General features: G+C 36.1%; 1 protein-coding gene across 4 annotated transcripts in view; it reads right to left on the reverse strand.

The window, feature by feature from the left end:
- Window positions 1-22,563, reverse strand: part of NPNT (nephronectin) — an 81,187-nt gene that overhangs the window by 43,658 nt on the left and 14,966 nt on the right. For 2 of the 4 annotated variants that reach the window (XM_054591655.1, XM_054591653.1), the window contains exons 3-4: window positions 18,484-18,534; window positions 3,722-3,814 (exon numbers count right to left, since the gene is read on the reverse strand). In XM_054591655.1, coding sequence (XP_054447630.1) covers window positions 3,722-3,814; window positions 18,484-18,534 — 144 coding nt within the window. The remainder of the gene's footprint in view (window positions 1-3,721; window positions 3,815-18,483; window positions 18,535-22,563) is intronic. The other 2 variants (XM_054591656.1, XM_054591654.1) reach the window with 1 other exon arrangement.

Genomic DNA, 22,563 nt, shown 5'->3' on the forward strand with positions numbered 1-22,563 from the left:
ACCTTTCTTCCCAAGAACACACCCAAAATACAAGTCAATAACCCATTATTCTCATGTAAATTTTTTTTAAAAAAGCAAAAAAGAGATGGTCATTTTTTAAAAGCAGGATTTTAGTTATCAACAAAGAAAAGTTAAAAAAATTATATAAATATTGATTATGATCATCCTGCTCTGTTTCAGGACACTGAAGTCTCAATGACCAACTTAAGACTTTTTTTCTTATTTTGTGTACAATAGGTTAAAATACTCCAAAACTGCACACAAAGTTATGATTTGCATAAAGACCTTATTTAAACAAATAATATGGTCAATGTTTTCACTCAAATGTAAGAGCTTACATTATATTTAAGTCACATTTAATTAGAATATATAAGAAGCTTTCTGCCAAAAAAAAAAAAAAGAAAGAAAGAAAAAGGTAACTGTTCCCATGATTAGCTTACCAAAATATTGTAAGATGGGTAAGACTGAAAAGTAGAGAGACAAAAAGGCAATTATATCCTATTTCTAGACTATTATATTAGTAATAATTAAAATTCCAAATTAAATGAATATTGGTTTCTGGGGTTAAAATCAGTCTTCAAAAGGTAAGACTAAAAAACTACCTGCATATTAGGGGTAAAGCACTCAGGCTTCTGGGCTTAGAAAAGCAATCCACTCTCAGTTAACTCACCCATCAAAGTTTACTGTCTGATTATGTGCTACACAACATTAATTCTTTTCTTGGGATAAGGAATTCAACATATGAAACACAAACCATGTCAACACATTAGTAATTGATATTTGTAAAGTGTATCTTCTGAACTCCTTACAAAGCACACCATAAATTCAAAAGAATATCTTCCATTCCTGAAAAAAATGCAATGCTATGATATATTACATGCTAAAAATTATTCCCTAGTGGGAAAGTTTTAAGATTACTATCTATAATAGCATCATTTCTTGGCTGAGGGGAAGGGGACTTGTATGGGTCCAATGACTCAAGTAGGGAGAAAATACACAAGAATAAAATCACCAGAGAAATTAAGATGGGAAAAACCCCCCAAATCTTGCCAGAGTTTGGGTTACAATTTCACCTACTGTAAAAGGAGGTACCATGTACCTTACAGAATAGGCTAATGATCAGTCCATGCCAGATGACTCAGTGGGGAGAGCGAGCCACCCAGAGCAGATTACGCTAATCTTGTGACAGGCTGTTAAATTAAGCCAGTTCCAAAGTGGGCCTGCCCTGCTATTCTGGCTGCTCCCCAGGCAGCTCTGAAAGCACCCAAGTGCTTGTCATTTATTCAAGCTGTTCACTCAGCCAAGCAAGTTTCGAGGGGGTGATTTCTTAAAGTACACAATTCGCAACAATATTTTTTAGCAGTTACTTGCCTTAAACCCAAACCTACTTTTTGATCAAAAGCTAATATCCCGCTCTGCAAAATTATTTCAAGGTATCGCTTCTTAACATTTCTCTCCTCAAGAAACAAGAAACCTGTTTGTTTTCCCATGTCTCCAAGGCACGTTTTCCACTGTATTAAAATATATGGTCCAGATAAAATACCTAAGTTAATTTGTTATGTAGATACAGAGCAGACATAGACAATCTGCGCTACCATTTTCGGGGGGGGGGGGTTTCTCGACAGCCCTCTGACTCACCCAGCTCCTCCACGGCGGCCCCTCTCATCCTGCCAAATTCGCAGTCCGTGGACTCAGAGACTAAGCTACTAGAAAGCTCCATGGAATGTTTTCAAGCCCCTATGCCTTTCAGGACCAAGAACCATTATATGGAACATTCACTCATGAAATATTTAATGTGCAAGTTTGACAATAGTTTTCAGGAACTCCACAAAGGGTTCCTGCTCTCAAAGGACATAATTATTTCCATCAGGAACTTGACAAATGGCTTTTTTGGTCAGGAAGGCAACAAGAAAGATGCTTAAAACACATAGGTTTACTGTAAGCTGGAGTTTTATGTTCAAGTTGGATGTGAAATTCCATTTTCAGTGTGAGCACTATTTTTGCAGGTGTAAAAATCCCATTTTGCTCCTGAAGAAATTCTTTACCCCTAAGGAATATAGTTTTGGGAGGCCAGATTTCAACTCAGTATATTTCAATTTTTCTTTAGAGAAACATATATGTATTACTGGAAAAACTGGTTTTTCTGAAAATACATGCGTGGTAAACTGGTTTTTCTGAAAATAAGTACATGGTAAGCTGGTTTTCTGAAAATAAGAGATACCTAGAGATGAATCCTTGTTCCAGTAACAGCTTTAGTGTATCTGAAGTATATTAAAGTTGATGAAGTTCTGCAAATAAATTTAAATGCATTTTTCTGCAATTCAACAGTAGCTTCTTTTAATAATCTTCTTTGTATACATTCCTGGCATCAGGACAACAAGTTTTATGGTGCTGACATTTTAATGAAACCTCTGATGGTTTATGCTCATCACTTTAAAAAAGAAGCATGTGGGGGCTCTGAGATGAACACTAATAACTCAATAATCAGAACCAAACATGCTGCTACTTGAAAAGCTAAGGCAGGAGAAGGAAAATCAAACGGATTTTTAAAAGAGTAAACTAAGATAATAAAAACCCCATTTATTTTTAAAAAATACTACCCAGGTATATTAGATGAATTCCAAGTCATAAAATATTACTAGAGAAGAAGCACTGGGAAAACTCAGTTATCGTTCAAATAGTGGCTGATCTAGAAGACGGTTTAGGGTAACAGTCTGTCCTACCAGTGGACATGTCACATTTTACTAGCATGGATTGCATCTGACAGTGCAGGAACAATTATATATACCTTCAAAAATCGGTGTTCTGGTTAGTTGTGAAAACTATGTCTACAAATCACCAGTTTACATGACATACCTCAAGGGGTATCAGATATTGAAGAACAAGAGTATTTCACCAATATCATTTATGTATCAGGTGAGATCAAGTAAGTATCTATGGGACAGTTAGACCCCCACATAATTGTTTCATTTGACATTTAAAATGATAGGGAGTAATACTCTAAGTAATAGGTAAAAAACTGACCCTTGTATCCTTGTATTTTTCTAGTGAAATCCAACCATATCTTTTCTTAACTATAATAAATGCTTTATCTCCTGATGTTGTTGTAATGATGAAAACAGGCAATATATATGAAACACCTGGGGCACTATTAGTGCTAAATAAATGTTTGCTGTTATAAGCAACTGATGTCATTTAAAAATAACTTACTAAGGTAATCAAAATCTTTATTTCTCAAAGGAACATTGCAAACCAGTCAACAGTTAAATGAAATCTAATCACAAAATCAAAGGGCTCAGAGTTTGAAGGGACCTCAAAAATTTCTTGTGAAATTTCCTACCTGACTTTGAGTATTAAAGTATATTCATCTAGTTGGATCCAAGGAGCCTGGCGCATTGCTAAGGCTTCTCCACGAGTTAGTGGAAGAACAAGGAGTAGCAGAATGTCAGGCTTCTAACATTACTGATACTGCAATTCTCTTTTTCAAAATGCATTTTAATTATTAACAGTAAATATGAAGATGAAATTCTTTTAATTGTCCTTCCATAAAATAAACTTTAAAAGATTTACATTATATTTCTACCTTTCAGTAAATGGCAGCTCAAACATGTACAATAATAATCATGGAAAAGCAGTAGGACATGAGAACCTAAAAATTTTTATACCAGGCAGGAATAGAGGGGGCTTCTGATTCTTTCCTTGGGTCACACTATTTCCCTACCTTGATTGCAGGTTTTCCCAGCATATCCAGGATGACACTTGCACTTGTTTGGTCCAATACATTCACCATGTTTGCACTGTGGTTGGCACACAGCTGTGACAAGAGAATATCATGCATTATTTCTAGATCTGCAGAACATCAACCATATAGTATCTACGTCATGAACTAGCTTAATAATTTTTTTAAAAAACCTAAGAACTTATAAAAGAGTAGCAGAAATAGACAAAGCACTGTTCCTGGAGGAGTAAACTACACACTCTAGACTACACACTCACACACATGTATTGTGATCGTGTGTACATTTGTGTATCACTTCGGGCTGGAACGTTTGCTAAACTAGAGGACAGTACTCTAATAGTCAGAAAAATATGTAAAGCTATGCATAAATACAGCTGATATTTGTCAGCAGTTATAGCTTGACAATAACCTGTACTCATAATTTCAAACTCATTCCCTCAAATACACTTCAAGAAGTTGTTCTTAATCCAAAGATGAAGAACCGTAAATAATTTGTTTTAACTCTAGAGAAACTTCCAATTAAGTAATAAAATACTATTTTATTGGGAATGGTATTTTTAAGTATAAACTGATTCAAAACAAAATAAACACTAACACTCAGTATTTTTGGAATTTCAACTTAAGAATACCTCTATTGTCTTGATCTTTCTTAACCTTAGGGGTATAGCAATTGCTCATCAATGTATAATGGCTTTTCTATGGCCTACCACAGCAAAATAAAAAGATACATTTACTATCTTTAATCAACTCAGTTTGTCTTTCCTCAAGACCCCAAATGCTATAAAATCATCACTCAAAGCTTTTGTGATCTTTGATTCTTGCCAAGATACTGCTTAGAATTTTTGCTGTTTACATTAGTGGTTCTCAACTGGGGTGATGGTGATTTTTGCCCCCTATGGGACATCTGGTATAAATGCAGACATTTTGGTTGTCACACTGGCGAGAAGGTGCTACTGGCATTGAGTTAGATAGCCTACAGGAATACTACTACACATCTAATAATGCTCAGATAGTCTCCCTACTCCCCCCAAAATTATCCAGGCCAAATCTGTGATGCTGCCAGATTGAGAAACCTTGCTCTGTTCAAAATGTGTGCATAGTGTTACACCAGATACTAAAATAGACGAAAAACCATTGTATAGTGTGGTCACTGGTGTCAAAGGGGTTACAGTCTAGACGAAGAGACAAAACAGGCATCTTTTTAATTCAAGGCAACATTTATTTACAAATGAAATAAGTGGCATATAAGAAATTTCTGAAGAAATCATCACACAAGCATATCCATATAGATTTTTATAGAAGGCCTCACAGAAGAGAATTTAGTTGGATCTTGAAGCATGGGTAGACAAAAAAGGGAGAAGACTATCCAAAGTAGGGGGGGCATTTATTCAAGGGACACTGGGAGGCTTGTAAAGTTAATAAAAGGCGAGGAGGGTAAATGCTGGTAGGAGCGTGAGGAGTAAACAAACACAGGTGAGAGGCATCAGATGATGATGTTCCCTTGATTTCAGACTGAGGAATATACACTTTACCTATAGGAAATGGAAATTGGATCACCGTCAGTAGAATTAACTGATACAAATCAATACTCTGGCATTATTAGCCTGATAACAATAGGTACAAAGGATTGGAAAGAGTCTAGTTGACATGAAGAAGGCATGATTTGTTTTTGCAACAGGAAGAGATGGGCTTCAGCAGCCACGGAGTGACGAGCTGACACACCTTGAAGACCAAAGGGAATGGGGTCAGTAGTGACTCTGAGTTCCCAAGTCCCTGACACCTGATCCTTTCTATATCCTGGGATATGCTCCCAGTTTCTGACGATTCTCAAATATTCCTGTGAAACGGACATGCCTGTTATTTTTAGTGTTGCCTACATTTCCTCACTCAACTCTCACTAAGCCTTCCCTCGCCTGCACTCCAAAGGCTCATTTGCCAATTTTACTTCCAGGCCTCTCCTGCCTATTTGTCACTCCAGCTGGACCCTGCAACTCCTAGTCCTTCTCCACTGCCGCTCGGACGGTCTTTAACTTAAAAGCTTACAGAAATAAAGGATGCGAAGAGTAGAAAGTATAAGCAGTAGAGAAATGTGCTTGGAAAATTCTTAAAATCTGATTTTCAACATGTCATGAAATTCAAAGAGAAGCAATTTTTTCAGAACTGTAAGAAATAATCTATCTAGGAGTTCCATCCAATATAATTTTTCAGTCAACTGTAAATCTTGTAAGATGGTTCAGATGCAGTTTTTAACACAAGTCCCAGAAATAAGCCATTTTTATTGTAATTTCCTGGTCCTATGACCCAGAAATGCAAGTTAAAAAGAATTTTTTAAACTTAAAAAAGATGTTCCATAAATCTTAACAACTATATATAAATACAACCGGAATAAATCAAGTATCACTGAAACACCCAGGCTGCCATTTAAAAAAAAAAAAAAAAAAAATAAGGAAACATCTCAAAATCAGGAAATGTAAGTCAAGGAAATCACCTCCCAAAAGAAAGAGAATTTGAAAATATTTCTAAAAACATGAAAAAGCAGTTTAGAATGCACCAGTTAAAAACATGAAGGAGTTTATTTGGGAGAGGACACTTTATGAAATAATGCAACCTGAGGCCCCCCCGCCAGACTGCCTTTTGACCCCCTGACGAGCTTGAGGGCTATCCATTGACAGTGCTTCCAGGCACTTTGTAGAAAGTTTTTATTGTCCTCCTCCCTTTCTCGTTGTTTGTTCTCAGTGGAGTACTCTAATCTTGGGCACATCAAATGCACACATTCCAAGAGGCCAAAGGCTGTTAATGTTTCTGACATGTTTAGAGAATCAGTATTTTCAAACTGCTGTTTGCCCATCTGCCCAACATCTATTTACTGAAGTAACCAGCAACCCATTTACTAGTCAACAGCTATTAAGTGGGATAGGATACTCATAATGTTGACATAGGCAGCTTTTTTCTCTTACAAAAGAAGAGCTCTTAAATGTGTTGTACAAAAGTACTATCTCCTATTATCTTGGTGGTATTAGGTATGCAATGAAAAACAATAAATATGCATTGAACATTTGTTATATCTAATGTATTCTACCAGCCAGTGTGAGCAAAATAGAGTCACAGAGGATATCAAAAATTAACTATATATATATAGGCTAAAACTTAATAAGAGTTGTGATAGAGAGATGAGATTGGAGGTGGGCGAGGGGCAGATAACACAACTGACTATAGGTTAGGAGATGTGATCTGAGCAATACTTCAGACGTAAGAGGCAGAGACACTGGGAAGGGAAACAAAGTCTTTGAGAACAGAAGCAAAATAAGGGGGAAGGACAATAAAGCAGGTTCCCAGTGAGTGCTAAGGGTTCTAGTGAAGCTGCAATGTGAAGTGCTTATAACAGCAGATGAGATCAAAAGACAGGCTAGGAAGTTCATAAAAGAAAGAAACTGCTGCGGCCTTACCAATTTCTATTTTTCCCCGCTTCTTTAAAAGAGAATGTCTCTCTGTCTGTCTCTTTTTGCATGGGGAGTGAGTTAGCAGTGGAAACTACTAACTACAGAGAGAATTCCTTATTCTCTCTGGCAGATGTGGGTAGCCAAGTGACTAAATTCTGGCCAATCGTATGTGAACAGAAGTTATTGGGTGGGATACTTGCTATGCTACTTAAAAAGGTCCTGACTAGGATGCTTCCTCTGTCTTCCCGCCTGGAATATATAAATCATGGTACACTACAGAAGCCGCTCTGTGAGCATGAGGTAACCTTAAGAATGAAAAAAGAGCAGAGCAAGAAATCATAATATTAACTTTAAATAGTCATCCTAGCAATTTGGGGCATTGTGCTTTGTGTCACTGTTACAGCCAAATACAATTCCTAACAGACTATCCTTGAGCACAAGGCTGCGGAATCTAAACTTAAATGCATGTTCATTATCAAGCCAGCAAATATTTATTCTGGACACAATCTTAGCATAGAAATGTTATTAGCAAACCCAAGTAAAGAAATACAACTTGTCAAATTTATTTTATATTTATAATGCCATAAAATTGTAGAAGTGTCTAAAAATCTTCATTTCTATACCTAAAGAATTAGATTAGAAAATACATATATGTCCATATTGATACTAGAGAAAAATGACTCCTGATTCTTGTGTAAACTGGCCCAGCTTTGATAAACTACCATATTTTGCCACATATAGTGCATTCCCATGTATAATGTGCACCCACGTTTTTGGCCCAAACTTTCAGGAAAACAAAAACCCTTTCATTTTAATGTTTTAACTCAATTTTTTATTTATTTATATTTAGAAACAAAACCAATCATCATATTCCAGGGTATTATTTTGCATATAGATATCACTTTTAACATATAAGCATAAACATGTATATACATATGGAATTAGTACTGTCCATGTATAATGCACATCCTTATTTTTCCCTCAAAAATTTGGGCAAAAAAGTGAGCATTATACATGGAAAAACATGGTACTCCACTGTAATGTGAGCTCTCGATAGGGAGTCAGCACACACCAACCTTACAACCTGCTGTGACTAGCAAGCCAGGAAAAAAAAAGAGTAAGTGGTCCCTTCTAGTGGTCTGTTTTAGAGTGTTCTTCTAAAAACATCAAAAATAGATTTGGAGGAAATAATGTATCTGTTGTTGCTACACATTAATCAGAAAATGCAGCATTGCTTCTCTGACATGCACATTGGCCAGGGACAAGAATTCAGGGCCGTATTGGATGGTCCACTGTCATCAGGCATCCACTTATGGTTTAGCAGATCAGTAAATTAAAGTCAGGTGAGGACCACAGATAGTCAATGAATAACAGATTTTCTTACCCTAAAACTGAATGTCAGAATTAAGCTGAAATAGACAAATCACAGTAAAAATTTACTAACATTCCTCCAGCATGATCTCCAAAGTGCCCTTACTATAACCTCTAAGTTGTTACTTTAACTATAAAAAGAAACAAGTCTCAACTGGCAAAACAAACAGAGCTCCTTAAAGTCACATGTCTGAGCCTCTTCTGTTTGCAATCTAATAAACTTTTACTCTTAAAAATCATCCTAGTAAATATAACTGAGGTTCTGAGAATTGGATGTTTTCTGATACTGATGTAAGTGGTGAATTATGAAATAAATTGGGAGAAAATCAGATACACATCAGTTCTATAAAATACTTTTCATGTAAACTAATCACATTGGGAGTCAAGCGCCGACGTTTGAAAACTTAAGGACATGTTGAGATGCCCAAGCAAATGATGGCTTGGGAAGGAGACAATGGGACAGCCAACTCAACCTCAGGTGTTGTTAGTAGCTTGAGAAGGGTTTTCTTGATGTGAATAAGATTGTCTTTAGAGTCCTAAGAATCATTTCTAATTTTTGCAATCAACATCATGTTGCTATTCATACATTGCACCACGAAAAGCTGCACAAAGAAGCTTGTCCTTCAGGGTATGTAATTTGGAAACAAAGGTGACATAGAAGTATGCAGGGCAGGGCAGAATGAATGGCGACAAAAAGTGCGAGACTTCAGAGAGCTCTCATTACATCTAACAAGTTTCAGAGAACTTAGATAAGGACAAATTCATTTGAAGCAAACAGGAACATACAATGAGAAATCTTTTTCAAAGATTTTTGCTGATCTTGGAAGAGAGAAACTAGCTAGAAGAAGCATAAAACAACTCATTGCTGGATAAATGGGACCTGGAAGGAATGGAAGCAGAATTTACAGGGCTCCACTGGAAAGGGCCTTGCACCATCCCTTATCACAGGTACACTAAATTCCAGGGCAAAGAATCCTACAGATTCCCAGGTCTCCAGAAGGAAACAACTCTCCAGCTTTCCTAATACCCTGTATTCTAGTGCTGATTATCCTATTTTCAAATCTAAATTCCTGCTGCAGTGTAAACTGAAATACAAGTGCCTCTGATTGGTATCACTATAAAATATTATCCATTAAATGCTCTCATGAACACATAACTTAAAACCATTTTATACGACAGATTAAATTTATCTTCACCATATCAGTATAAGGCAGGAGACCAACATTTTCCTCCTTTTACTAGCAGACCAGTGAAAACACAGAAGGTTACGTGACCTGCTGATTTCAGTAAAAATTTCTTATCCCAGTTCCAAGGTCAACCTGCTAGTTCAGATGAAGGCCCAGGAGCCCTGCAATATGAGTAGCTTGGAAGGGAGGAGAGTGAGATTATAGTAAAACACTAAGCAGGACAGGATGAGACTGATAGAGAATGTCAATGGTAATTAAAGGTGTATCAGTATTAAAGCTACATTTCCCGGAAGGAAAAGTTGCAGTTAGTATCACAAATTACGACTTAAGGAAATTAAAGTGACTGCCAGAATATTTCAACATAAAATAATCTCTTTACTCCCTTGCTTGTTTTGTACCAAACCAAAAATGAAGTATATGATTGCTATCTCTTCTGAAGTATTGCTATATCTATGACTTCTTTGCTGTCACATTTTATTTAACATTATTTTTATTAAGAACTTAAACTATCTTTGATCTATAGTCAAACATTATGTCAAGCAATATATTGATAATTTAGAGAATGAAGTTAAAATAGTGGTTTCTGGTCTATATACTGTAATATTGTCCTCCAAGAACAGTCTGACAATAACTTATTTTTCTATTTGGAAACATCCAAATCAGATACATTTCAACTCTCACTACTTAACTTTTAACTCCTGAAGTAGCCTAAAGAAAATAAGTGTCTGCATCTTTGCATATCAAAGCAACTTTTACTGGGTTGGCCAAAAAGTTCATTTTTGGATTCCCCCTCTCCCCCCATAAAATGGCTCTGGTAGTGTTTGGTTGTCTGTAACTTCATCCAAAATAATTTTGTAGGATTGTACTGTGACAGCTGTCCTAGCAGTACACATTCAAAAAAACATCAAAATTGGTGAATTTGTGTGTAGCCATTTTAATACTGAAAATAGAAAAAAATATGCAATATTTTTGGCATATCATGCTTTATTATTTCAAGAAAAGTAAAAACACAACTGAGACTCAAAAGATTTGTGCAGTTGTTAGAGAAGGTGCTGTGACTGACTGAACATGTCAAAAGTGGTTTGCCAAGTTCTGTGCTAGAGATTTCTCACTGGACGATGCTCCACAGTTGGGTAGGCCAGTTGAAGTTGATAGCAATCAAATCAAGACATTAACTGAGAACAATCAATGTTATACCACACAGGAGATAGCCAACATACTCAAAATATCCAAATCAATAACGATATTGGTGAAAATGAAAAATGTGTCTTATTTTACGGAAAAAAAAACTGTAAGGACTTTTTGGTCAACCCAGTATTTGTCATAATTAAGCACTATCCCTTTCCACTGAAAAATCTTCTTCTGAAGTGTTGTTATTTTCAGATTACTAGGAATTTTAATTTTTCTTTCTGTTTCCATTGTGATATGAGTGGAATTTGTATTAATGCCAAATGAGGCTTTAGGAACACATAAGAGCCCTGGCTGGTGTGGTTCAGTGGATTGAGTGCCGGCCTGCAAACCAAAGGGTCACTGGTTGGATTTCTAGTCAAGCCACATGCCTGGGTCGCAGGCCAGGTCCCCGGATAGGGGCGTGGGAGAGGCAACCACACATTGATGTTTCTCTTCCTCTCTCTCTCCCTCCCCTTCCCCTCTCTCTAAAAAACAAACAAACAAACAAACAAATCTTTAAAAAGAACACCTAAGAAAATGTTACTATTTATTTGGAAGTATGGAATAGGTCATTGTTTGTTTTAAGTTAGGTAACAGTAGCAATGAGCATACTTAGCACCCAGATCTCTGTTTCCAAATACCATTCCGCAGAGAAAGAAATCAGGACTGGGGCAGGGAGGCTGAAATATTTTGCTGTGATAAAAAGCAAAAATGTATTCAAACAATAATAAAACCTTGTAAAAAAGGTCATAGGAGCTGGCTTGGAGGTGTTCCCACTGGCCAAATTTGGGATAATCTGAGAACCAAGAAGGCTAGTAATTCATAAGAATTAAATTAAAAAAGAATCCATTAGTCCAAAGTGATTCAAAATGAAGAGAGCAGAATTCCTCTTTACAGAAGGATGCCAGTAAACAGGTAGAAGGAATGACGGAATTTGAAAGACACAATTTTACAACCACCACTGAAATAATTGATCAAAAATAATCTATAAGGGGAAAAAAATTATCTATAAGGGGTTAAAAATTCCACTGGTTGTAAGTTTATTGGAGAACAGGATGCTCAGTTTCCAAGTATCACCCCACAGGTTACTTACTAATAATGAAAAGAGGGCCACCTTTCAGTGGAAAAACCTGGTGGACAGAACTTGAATCATGTGATCAAACTTAACATCACCAATAACAGGACTGATGTTATGTGCAATCGGAGTGTCATAACATATGATCATCTATGTAACATTCTTAAAAAAAAAGAAATCACCTGAATCTAATGACGATGAAGCCATAGACAAATTTAGGTTGTGAAATATTCTACCTGGGACTCTTCAAAAATGTCGCTGTCAAGAAGAAAACAAGAGGTGGAACTGTTCTAGACTAAAGAAGACCAAAGAGGAATGCCAAGTAAATGCAACATGAGATCTCTGATTGTCTCTCAATCAAAGAGAAAAAAATCATAAAACTAATTATTGAGACAATTGGGGAAATCTAAATATGTACTGTATGTTACATAATATTTGAGTAACAACGTTATCTTTCTTAAGTGTGATAATGATATTGTGGTTTGTATGTAAATGTCCTTGTTCTCAGGGATGCACGCTGAAGTATTTAGACATAAAGTGCCATTATGTATGAAAATTACTTTCAAATAGTTCAGAGAGACAGACAAATAGATGAAAGAGAGCAAGCAAGCAGATGTGTAATATTTTAACAATTGTAAATGAAGAGTATAGGGGTATTTACTGACCTGCAACTCTTTTGTGGATTTGGGAATTTTCAAATATCACAATTTATAAACACGAGCAGGATAAAATGCATACCTTGACGAGTATTACTACTTGTGAGCTGCTGTTCACTTCTCAGTGCGCTCTAGGCAAGGAGTTAAGAGCACAGGTGCTGTAGCTGAACTGCTGAGGTCCTAGATCTGCCACTTAGGAAATGTGTGACTTGCAAAGGTCACCTATCTTGGCTCTGCTCTAACATGGTGATCCTAAGTTGAACCAGGTGAAGTTGCCAGCACAGCTATTTTTTTCTTAAAAAATAGTAAACCCACATAGTGCATATAGAACTTACATATAGTTTACAACTTGCATATAGTTGAGAAGATGAAATAAAAAATACCCCCCCAAATCTACTTAAATACTAAGTTGAGAAGATGAAATAAAAAATACCCCCCCAAATCTACTGTCTCATACTAAGACCTCAATAAAATGCCAATTATAATGAGGATTATAAAAATGACGGAGAGAAAGAGCTCCAGTATTTAAGATACCATATTAAGAACTGAGATATAAAAATCAGTAAGATACCTCATGCTCAAGTAGGTAAATACAGTAAGGACACACAGAAGCACAGATGTCCTAACAGGACATATAGAGAAGACACATGAGATGCCCTAACAGGACATATAGAGAAGACACATCAGATACCCAGCTTTAATAAGAGTCAAAAAAGGTACTGGGAAAAAAGCAGTGGTAAAAGTTTTTGGTTTTTTTTTCTCCGAAAAGCAAATTTACAAGACATCTGGTTTCATAATGTAAGAATTTATTAGGATATAATAAAACACATTAAAGTATTCCTTTTAGTTAAAAGTTATCATATTTGTTTCAGCTGAAGGATGATGCTCCAATTCTGTGCAGGTTTACTGGGCAATCATCACAAAAGACCAGGAAAATTCCAATGTGACCATCATTACTTCTTGCAGCCACCAAAATCTCTATGTTTAAAAGAGTCACTGATATAATGAACTGAGCCATATATTAACTGTTTTAAAAACAGAATCATTTCTGACTGTGCATAGACTTGTATGATGTGAAGCAATTGTCAGTTTGGTTCACTGTTTCGTTTTTTTTAAAGAAAACATTAATTCATTAAGCGTTTCAAATTTATCTTATCAAGAACCTTAAATAAAAACCTGGAAACCACCTAAATGTCCATCAATACAGGACTGGTTAAATAAACGATGGCATGATGGCCTTCCTGCTTCCCGTACTGCGGACATCAACAGGCCCAGACTACTAGCAAAGGAATTCGGGTGACCATGATTTCACCATGCCATCCTCCTCCTTACCCTCACACACTCTTCGCCAAGTTTACTCAGCTCATCATTCAAGATCAATGTCTCAGCATGGCATTCAACACTGCGTTTCATGATCTGAGTCCTGCCTTCCCCACCAGGCTCGGCTCCAATCACATCTACAAACACACCAAAAAAACTGAAGTTCTCAAGAAATAACACTCTCTGATACCTCCATACTTGCACAAAGAATGCTTGCTGTTCTTCTCCTTGTCTGCCTAACGCCTAGATAGGCTAAATATTCAGTTAATATTACCATCTCTAATATTTGTGTTTGTCCTGCATTGAGTTTGGAGTCCTCCCTCAGTGCTTCCATAAGCCTCTGTGTATACCTCTATCACAAATTATTCATATGTTTTCATTCATGTATGTATGTATGTGTATATATATACATATATATATACACCATGCCATGTTATCATAGTTATTTTTCTTAGCCAGCTCCCTCACTAGACCTTGAGCTCTTTAAGTACACAGTCCCTGCTCTAAAATAGTGTACAGACTCTTGACGAAGACAAATATGGCAGGTATACAAGGTGTTTAAAGAATATAGAAGGAGTTTCTCTGTAAAGAGAAGGAAGTAGGGAAAATGTCAGGAAAGGCTTGCCAATGGAAGTATGAGCTGAATCTTAAAGGATGAGCAAAAACTCGCCATGTGGATGGGTGGAGGGCCTTTTATTCAGGGTGAGCAGAAGGGGATGCAGCAGCAGAGCATCTGGGAATACAATGGCAGTCCCTTTGACTGGGTCCATATCGCAAACAATAGTCCTTCAATGATAAGGCAGTTGTCAGCCTGGACAGCATACTCAGAGAATTAGGAATATAACCATACTTGTGAACAACCAATGGATTACAAGCAATAAATGACACAATCGGATTACATTCCATGTATTTCAAGCATGTAAGTTGACTTTTTTTTAGAATCTTAATCAAGATTAAGATCTATGATATGTAATAAGGCCATAAGATAGACAAACTCACTGTATTCATTTTCCCAATATATTATCTGTTCTGAAAAGCACAAGCTGTTCATTAAGAGTGTATCTTCATCTTTTTTATCCCTTTTATAAAGAAGCTGTACGCATGGTCCTTCTACCTTCCAAAGTATAGTAAACTGGACTAGGCATTGCGGAAGTTATCACGTTGGATATAAAGATGTGTAGGACACAGCCCCCAGCTTCACGAACTCTCAGTCTAGCAGAACAAATGCCACAGATCCACAAATAACCACACTGTAGAGCAGCACGAGACAGGCTCCACGTTATGTCATAGCTAAATGTAGAGAAAGGAGAGGAGACTTCCTCCTGAAGAAGTATGGCATGGAGAGAAGAAAAGGTGGCATTTCAGATGCGACTTGAGTCAGGGCTGATTTTCAATACATTCAGTTAAAAGAGAATATAAGCTTCAAAAAAAAAAATGTGGTCATTCATTCCTAACAATTATTCACTTTGGCATTGAACCCAATCATGTATCAACCTCTCCCCTTCACAGTCGCAGAGCACTTCAAACATACCACATCCAACCCTGAAGTCAGCATCTGCACTTTCTCCTATGTTCTCTAACTCACCCAGTAACACACCGGAAACTTCGACATCATCCTTGATTCCACCTTCCTCACTCCACAACCATCACTGCCACAACTTAGTTCACAACTGAACGTGAACTAAGAGGAGCCAGCTACTGAACTAAATGCTTTGTAAGTATTTTCTCAGTGGATCCTCATTTTTTTTAAAAAAGGCCCTATGAGATAGGCTTCTTATCTACATTTTACCAAAAAAGAAGCTGTTGTTCAGAAAGGTTGCGTAAGTTTCTCCAAAACACAGTTGCCGGTAGCAGCCAGGTCGCTTGGTCTCCGAAGTCCACACTCCCACCACTGTCCTGACATATACATGCCTTTCCATCCTTTGTCTCTAGTAACTTTCAGTCATTTTCCTGCTCTCTGTTCCCACCACTACTACTTAAGATAAAACCTAATTTCTCAGCAAATTGACTGTAATGACCTCTAGCCCTGAGTCTCAAAAGGCTCTTCTCTAAATTACCACTCAAGAAAACATTCAGAAATGTACCCCACGACCTCAAAGGCCTACAGGTCCCAGCCATTTTTCCTGAAGACGCGAGCCGCACAGTAAAATGAAGTACATGCCCCTTCCCAATGGGGCAGCTGCTAAGCGACTCCAGCCCAGCTCCTCACTGTGACATTTCACAAAGCCTGATATGTACCCTGACATCTATTTCAAAAACTGTTAAAACCCTCCGTGAGTGAAACAAATCCACCTCTATGCCAGATCTGACTCATGAGCCCCAGCTTATAACCTCTGACATATAAATTTGATTATGTAATGTCCCTTACTCTACAATTCTGGGATAAAGACTAGCCTACCTAAGGTCCCATCAGAGGCCTTCCCTTAGTCAACCCATCCCCTACTTCTCCCACAGCATTTCTCATCAGACGCCCTGCAAACACATGCTCTAATGCTAGATTAGAGGTCTCACATTTCCGGGAATGTGCCCCTCACTCTGGGTCCAGAAGTTTCAATGCATTTTTCTGTCTGGCTAAGGTGCTCTTCACTGGACTTATCCCTCAGGACTTCGCTGGCCCACCAGTTTTCACTCCTGGTCTGGGATACCGCCCCCGAGATATGCTCTCGCAGTGGCCTATCTCAAAACACACCTGTACCGAAACACACCTCTCATCAGCATTGTCATCATGTGTGGGCCTTCAACGCTGACCATAAGTGACATGAATGCCCACAGCTTCATCTTATTGATGTGGTGTCTGTAGTGGTTGGCCCAGGATCAGGCAGGTAACAGCACTCAAGATGTATCTGTTGAGTGAATAAATCAACTGAATACCACTAGGAGTATGCAATCTTCCTTGATCCTCTCCAGCTGGAAGTGATTCTGCCTCTGAACAGCCTCAACTCTTCATCCCCAACTCTTCCCTACTTTAGAATACTGGAAGGAGTGAGACAACCATCTTACTAAATCAGCTCCTTGCAAACAAGAGTTCACGTTTTACTAACCTTTGTATCTCTCCTCGCACCTACCTTAATTCCTTGTCTCTAGTAAGCTCTCAAACGTTTGCCAAATAAATCACAGTAACTCTAAAAGCAACTTTAGGTTTTTCAGATAAGAGTGTGTCAAATAAATCGTAGTAACTCTAAATGAAATTCTGCAGTTCAATCCTAGTTCCTTCAGTTCCTTTACCTTGGGTTAGGTAACCAAAACCGTACTCCACTCTGAGGTTTGCAAATGGATATTAGAGAAGTGGAAAAGGAATGGTTCAAAAGCACAGACAGCCATTCAATGAAAGTTTTCATTTTAGAAATGAGTAATTTTGAGAAGTTTTTTATTTCCAGTTAATTATTTTCAAAAGATGGGCAGGGTAAACAAAATGTATTTAAAAAACATGCTACACTATGGATAATGCAGTGGACCCTAGTAAACACCGTTCAGAGTTCATTTGTATTCTCTGTATTGACCACACAGTTATAAGAGCAAACATTTACCAAGAACTGTTCTTTAGGAGTTAAGCACTGCTAGCAACAATCTTGAAAAGCAGGTTTAAAGAACAAGGAAATTGGGGCTCAGGAAAGTTAAATAAAATATCTAGTATCTCATGGGTAGTGACAAGAACGGGTCCTGTACCCAGATCTGCTGGTGACAAAGCCCGCATTCTACTCTCTATGGCTCTGCCTCCCTAACTCAGCCATAGCTCTGCTAGTTAATTCTGTAACTGTTGTAATTATAAGATACATATGCTTTGATTTTCTTAAGTCTCCCTGAAGAAATCCCTTAACTTCTATTTCTAACACCATCAATTTTTGTTCCCAAATGTTGTTATTAAAGTCCTCTCTTTCATGTATCAGGTTAAAGTATGTTGTCTTCTTGGCACCAATTTCATTAAATAGAATTCACATATTTCACCAAAATTTTCCACAGAAGTGTCATTAGGGTGATTTGTAAAGTGACATCATTCACTTCCAGAAATAGTTTAAACAAGGAACCCTTTATATAACAAAAGAATAGCATGAATACTCTAGGTGCTACTATAACATCTTTTATCTTTTATACAATAAAAATATTTCTTACCTTAATTTTTCCATGAAGAATTAATATGAATACAATTCCCTCAGGTTAATGATAGGCTGGTGTTAGTAATTTCACTTGGTGAACTTTGGTATTTTTATTTTTTACTTGCTTCTTTAAGTATTAAAAATATAAACTGTCCTTTAGGTTAGAATGGAGGTCAATTTATTAGATTCATAAAAGAAGAGAAATTACAAACTGAAAGGGAAAAGTTTAACATAATAACTGAAATAAAATTAACTTAGTATAATTATGAACAGAAAAAATCTCTAAGGAATATCATTTTCCCCCAAAAAAGCAATTAAAGAAAAACACAACTAATGTTAAATTTTATTAATTTTGTGAAGTTATTATTTAGAAGTTATGCCTTTCAAGCACATATTAGCCAAAATTATTTCAAGAAATATATTCATCTAACCTTTGAGCTGGCACCTTATCCTGGCTATTCTCTGCCTTAAGACGTAGAAAGCTGCAAAACAAATGTCCAAAAAAAGAAATTCCAGATCTTTTCTCTGTAAGGAGGCGGGACTTGGGTATTTATCAACTTGTTACATTCCCGGAGACTTACACATATTCAACTTTCAGTGTTTTTCTGAAACAAAAAAAAAATCTAGGACATGTTTAAAATAGTTATATTTTAGTCACCATTTTGTCATTAGAAAACATTTTGTAACAAAAATATTAACCAATAATTGAGTTGTGCTATTCTTTCATAGTCCAAATTCTAAAATAAAATATTTTAGACCTTCTGAAACACTGTACCTTCTAATTCAATTTTTCATTTTCAGAACATTAATTTTTGGTTCCAAGAGACAGTATCCTTTTATTTAAATGAATGTTGAACAAAGTATCTGAAAAAAATTAAAACTTTTGATCAATTAGTAACCAGTGAGGTTAGCTTTTAAATTGATATATCTTTACTTACCTGTTTCTTACATACTGTGTGTTCCCTTTTCTCTTCAACTTTGGGGAAAGAAATAATAAGGTTTTTTTTTTTTCTTTCCACAGCATTTTCTTCTTGCATGGCTGCTTTGGTTGTCAATAGCAACAAGAATTACCCTGAAAGCTCAGCCATTTCAATTGAAGATACATAAATAACCCAGTTTAATGAAAGTAAATGGAAGAAACTTGAAACGTAATAATGGTCAGGGTTCGACCAGCCTAGAGATCCTAGAGGTAAGGGAAAAGGTGACTTTTATTATTTCTCTTTTGGATTAACATCTTCCCTCTTTAAAGCATAAAAATTGACTTTAACTTTCCATTTGTGTATTTATTTATATAATTTAAGATTAGGTGGATGGAGCCTTCTTTTGGGTAATAACCAGAAGAAAAAATTCTACTGATCAATTTAATGAGTAATTTAATGATCAATCCAGAATGACTGCTCTGTATCTTTAAAGGTACACATTACAGTTACTTGTTACAGATGGTTTTTTTTCATGTTGGTTAGGTTTATAAGAAATTACTGTTTTTCTTTTTACTGTTATGGGTAACTTCAAAAGAATTCACCATACCTTGATGTTGATACATTTCTTAAAAGAGAATAATGAATTATATCAGGTACAATCTAAGCAAAAAGCTGAAAGTAAATCAAAACATAAACTAAAAATTAGATTCTAGATAGATCACACGTTAAAGAAAACTACTTAAAACAATGGTTATATATGAGAAGGTAAAATTATAAAAGGATACCGTTTCTTTAATACTCTAATTGCAAATACTGAATAATCAAATTTGTCAAGAAAAATATACTAAATGACTTTAAACAAAGGTAAAATAACTCGATAAAGAATAGCAAACATCATTATTTTATAAGTAGGTATATTAGTACCAAGCAGCCAAACAGTTCTGTATAGTTTATTTTCATTTTATATCTTAAAGTTGGGTCACATTTCTCCTACTTAGCACATAGCCTTGACACATATAGATTTAGTAAATTTTAGGCTATCAATATGTACATCCATTAATAAAACTTTTAGCATGAAGTTTTAACCAATGTCCCTTATTTTAGCATTTGTATTTTAAAACTATACAAAACTGCATTTTAAATCAAAGCAAAGTTAAACCTGGAATAGATTATTTCCAGGAAGTTTCTGGGGTCTATTCTTTATTGACACATAAGGAAATGTTCACAGGCAACCATCACCATGATTTTTATGAAAGTTGCTAAAAATAAATGTCATTCATATATTTTTTTGTGGTATAAACTCCACTGTAAGAATCAACTAAAATAAGATTCATTATTAGCACATAATATAGAAGATTCTGTCCCATTTAATCTGTTTTCTCTACAGCCAGTCTAAAACAGCCACAGGAGTAAATATGTGCAATGTTACTAGCGAACCCACTCAGCTGCAATTCACAAACCTAGACCCCTCCCCTGCCACTTGCCTGAGAACGGCTGCTTACATTCATTTGAGGCTTCTCAGTGACACCGTGCACTTTACTGAGGGTTCTCAGTAATATTAGGCACAGTTAAAAATAATAAGCACTCTCATGATTTCATGAAACTGACACTAATATAAGCCAGAGAAACTAAATGATTCAGGGATCACTCCTTGCCTGCGAAACACAGGATTACAGATTTGGAGTCAATCCTGGGCTTTCGACCATGTGAAAGAGAATAAGGGATAAGAAACGCTGAGGACCTGAGACCACTTACGATCCAAACGTATGCCTATCATCTGGTGTATAGTTTAATTTACTGTAAAGGAATATAAAAATGCCCCAACGTTAGGCCAATCACAACCTTTGGAAAAGAAACAATAAAATGCTTCGGGTTAAGATAACTGATGCAGTTACCACGTGACTCAGACGGCAGTTACAGAGCCTCTTAAGCACAGAGTACACGACACACGCACCTCCTTTCAGGTGACAAATGCCAGGTACCTGCATGGAAGGGAAAGGTCCGTCCTGACACTCTACTTCTTGTCAAAAAAGACAGTATTAGCCTGACAAACACTATTCATAGACAACTATTCAGCTCTCTACATTTATAACACCAACATACAGGACAATAGATCCCATGAATAGCATTTTGAGTAGGAATTTGGATGATTCCAACTTCTAATCCACTACTCTGTACAGTAAGTGTTAAAGCTGTGGAATTCATCAGACTTTAACACAAAATTAGAGAAAAGAACATTTAGCGAATCTACATATTATTTCTTTGTAACTTATGTTCTCTTCCCTCAATTTTACTGTTTCAAAAACAATTCTGCCTTATTTAGGAAATAGAACTATACATGAAAGTGTCTTAATTCCTGGCCATACCTAAATACCAAGATACAATAAATCTTTTTTCATTCATCAATTATTTTAAACTTCAATCCAAGGGACAAAGGACCTTGAACTACCACCCAGTAGAAATTATTACCACAGTAGGTGTATATAATATAAAATCAACTCTAAATACCCACATACATTAAAAAAAATACAACTAAATATGAGTTGCAGTTTGTGTTTTTCTATTATTTACTATTTGTTGAAATGCAAACGTACGGCAGATAATTACCAAGTATGACAAAATCTTAACACTGAAGTAAAATAGGAGGTACTAAGCTTTAAAACAATATTTTGGGTGTCAGGAAGTTTATATCAGAGAAATTTATCCATGAAGTTTTTCACCAATTTAGCAACATACACCTTTGACCATTTAGGGATCTTTCATAGAAACTGATTTTGAGAACTCTGATTTATGAAAACAAGGCTAAAGATTCTGAAAAATAACATTGTTTTTGGCAAAGTAAGCCTAAATCCAGAAATTCCCAGTTGTTTCCTCCTTTGTGTACATTAGCACAAATTTAAACTGTGATGACATATTTCCTAAAACTTCAGAATAAGACAATATCTACAAAAGGCAACCCTAACCTTGTGATCTACTGTTACAATAGGAAAACAATGTCAGTTTTGAAGAATTTATACCATTAATCTACAGCAGCAATTTTCAGTTTTTTTCATCTCATGGCACACACCAACTAATTACTAAAATTCTGCAGCACACCAAAAAATATATTTTTTGCCGATGTTTCAAAAAGATAAGTATAATTTTGATTCATTCACACCAGATGACTAGTGTTGTATTGCCTGTTGTCATTTTTTAATTTAACAGTCTAAGGAAAAAGAGGTCAGTGCCCCTGACTAAATATCACGTATTGCATGTTTTAAAAATTCTTAGCACCAGTTGAAAATCATTGCTTTTAAAGAATGGTTAAGGAGATATTGACCAAATGAGGTTTAAAATTTAGTCAACTCTAGATTATCCAGATATAAATCACCTAACAGTGAATCCTTAATCTCAAACTGACTCTCCCCTCACATCTAGTACCTACCAAGGCTGTCTCCAGCCTTTCATTAATGTATGGCAGGAAATGAGAGCTTCTAATTAAATATAACTAGGAAAAAACTGTTTCTTCCCAAAATCTACTACCATATTCTAAAGCTAAGAAACTGTTTTGATTATTCAGTTTTTCCTCCCATGAAAGTTAAGAAAAACAAG

This window comes from Pteronotus mesoamericanus, unplaced genomic scaffold (assembly GCF_021234165.1).
Source record: "Pteronotus mesoamericanus isolate MK-2021 breed Mesoamerican mustached bat unplaced genomic scaffold, CSHL_Meso_final scaffold_232, whole genome shotgun sequence".
Classification (NCBI taxonomy): domain Eukaryota; kingdom Metazoa; phylum Chordata; class Mammalia; order Chiroptera; family Mormoopidae; genus Pteronotus; species Pteronotus mesoamericanus.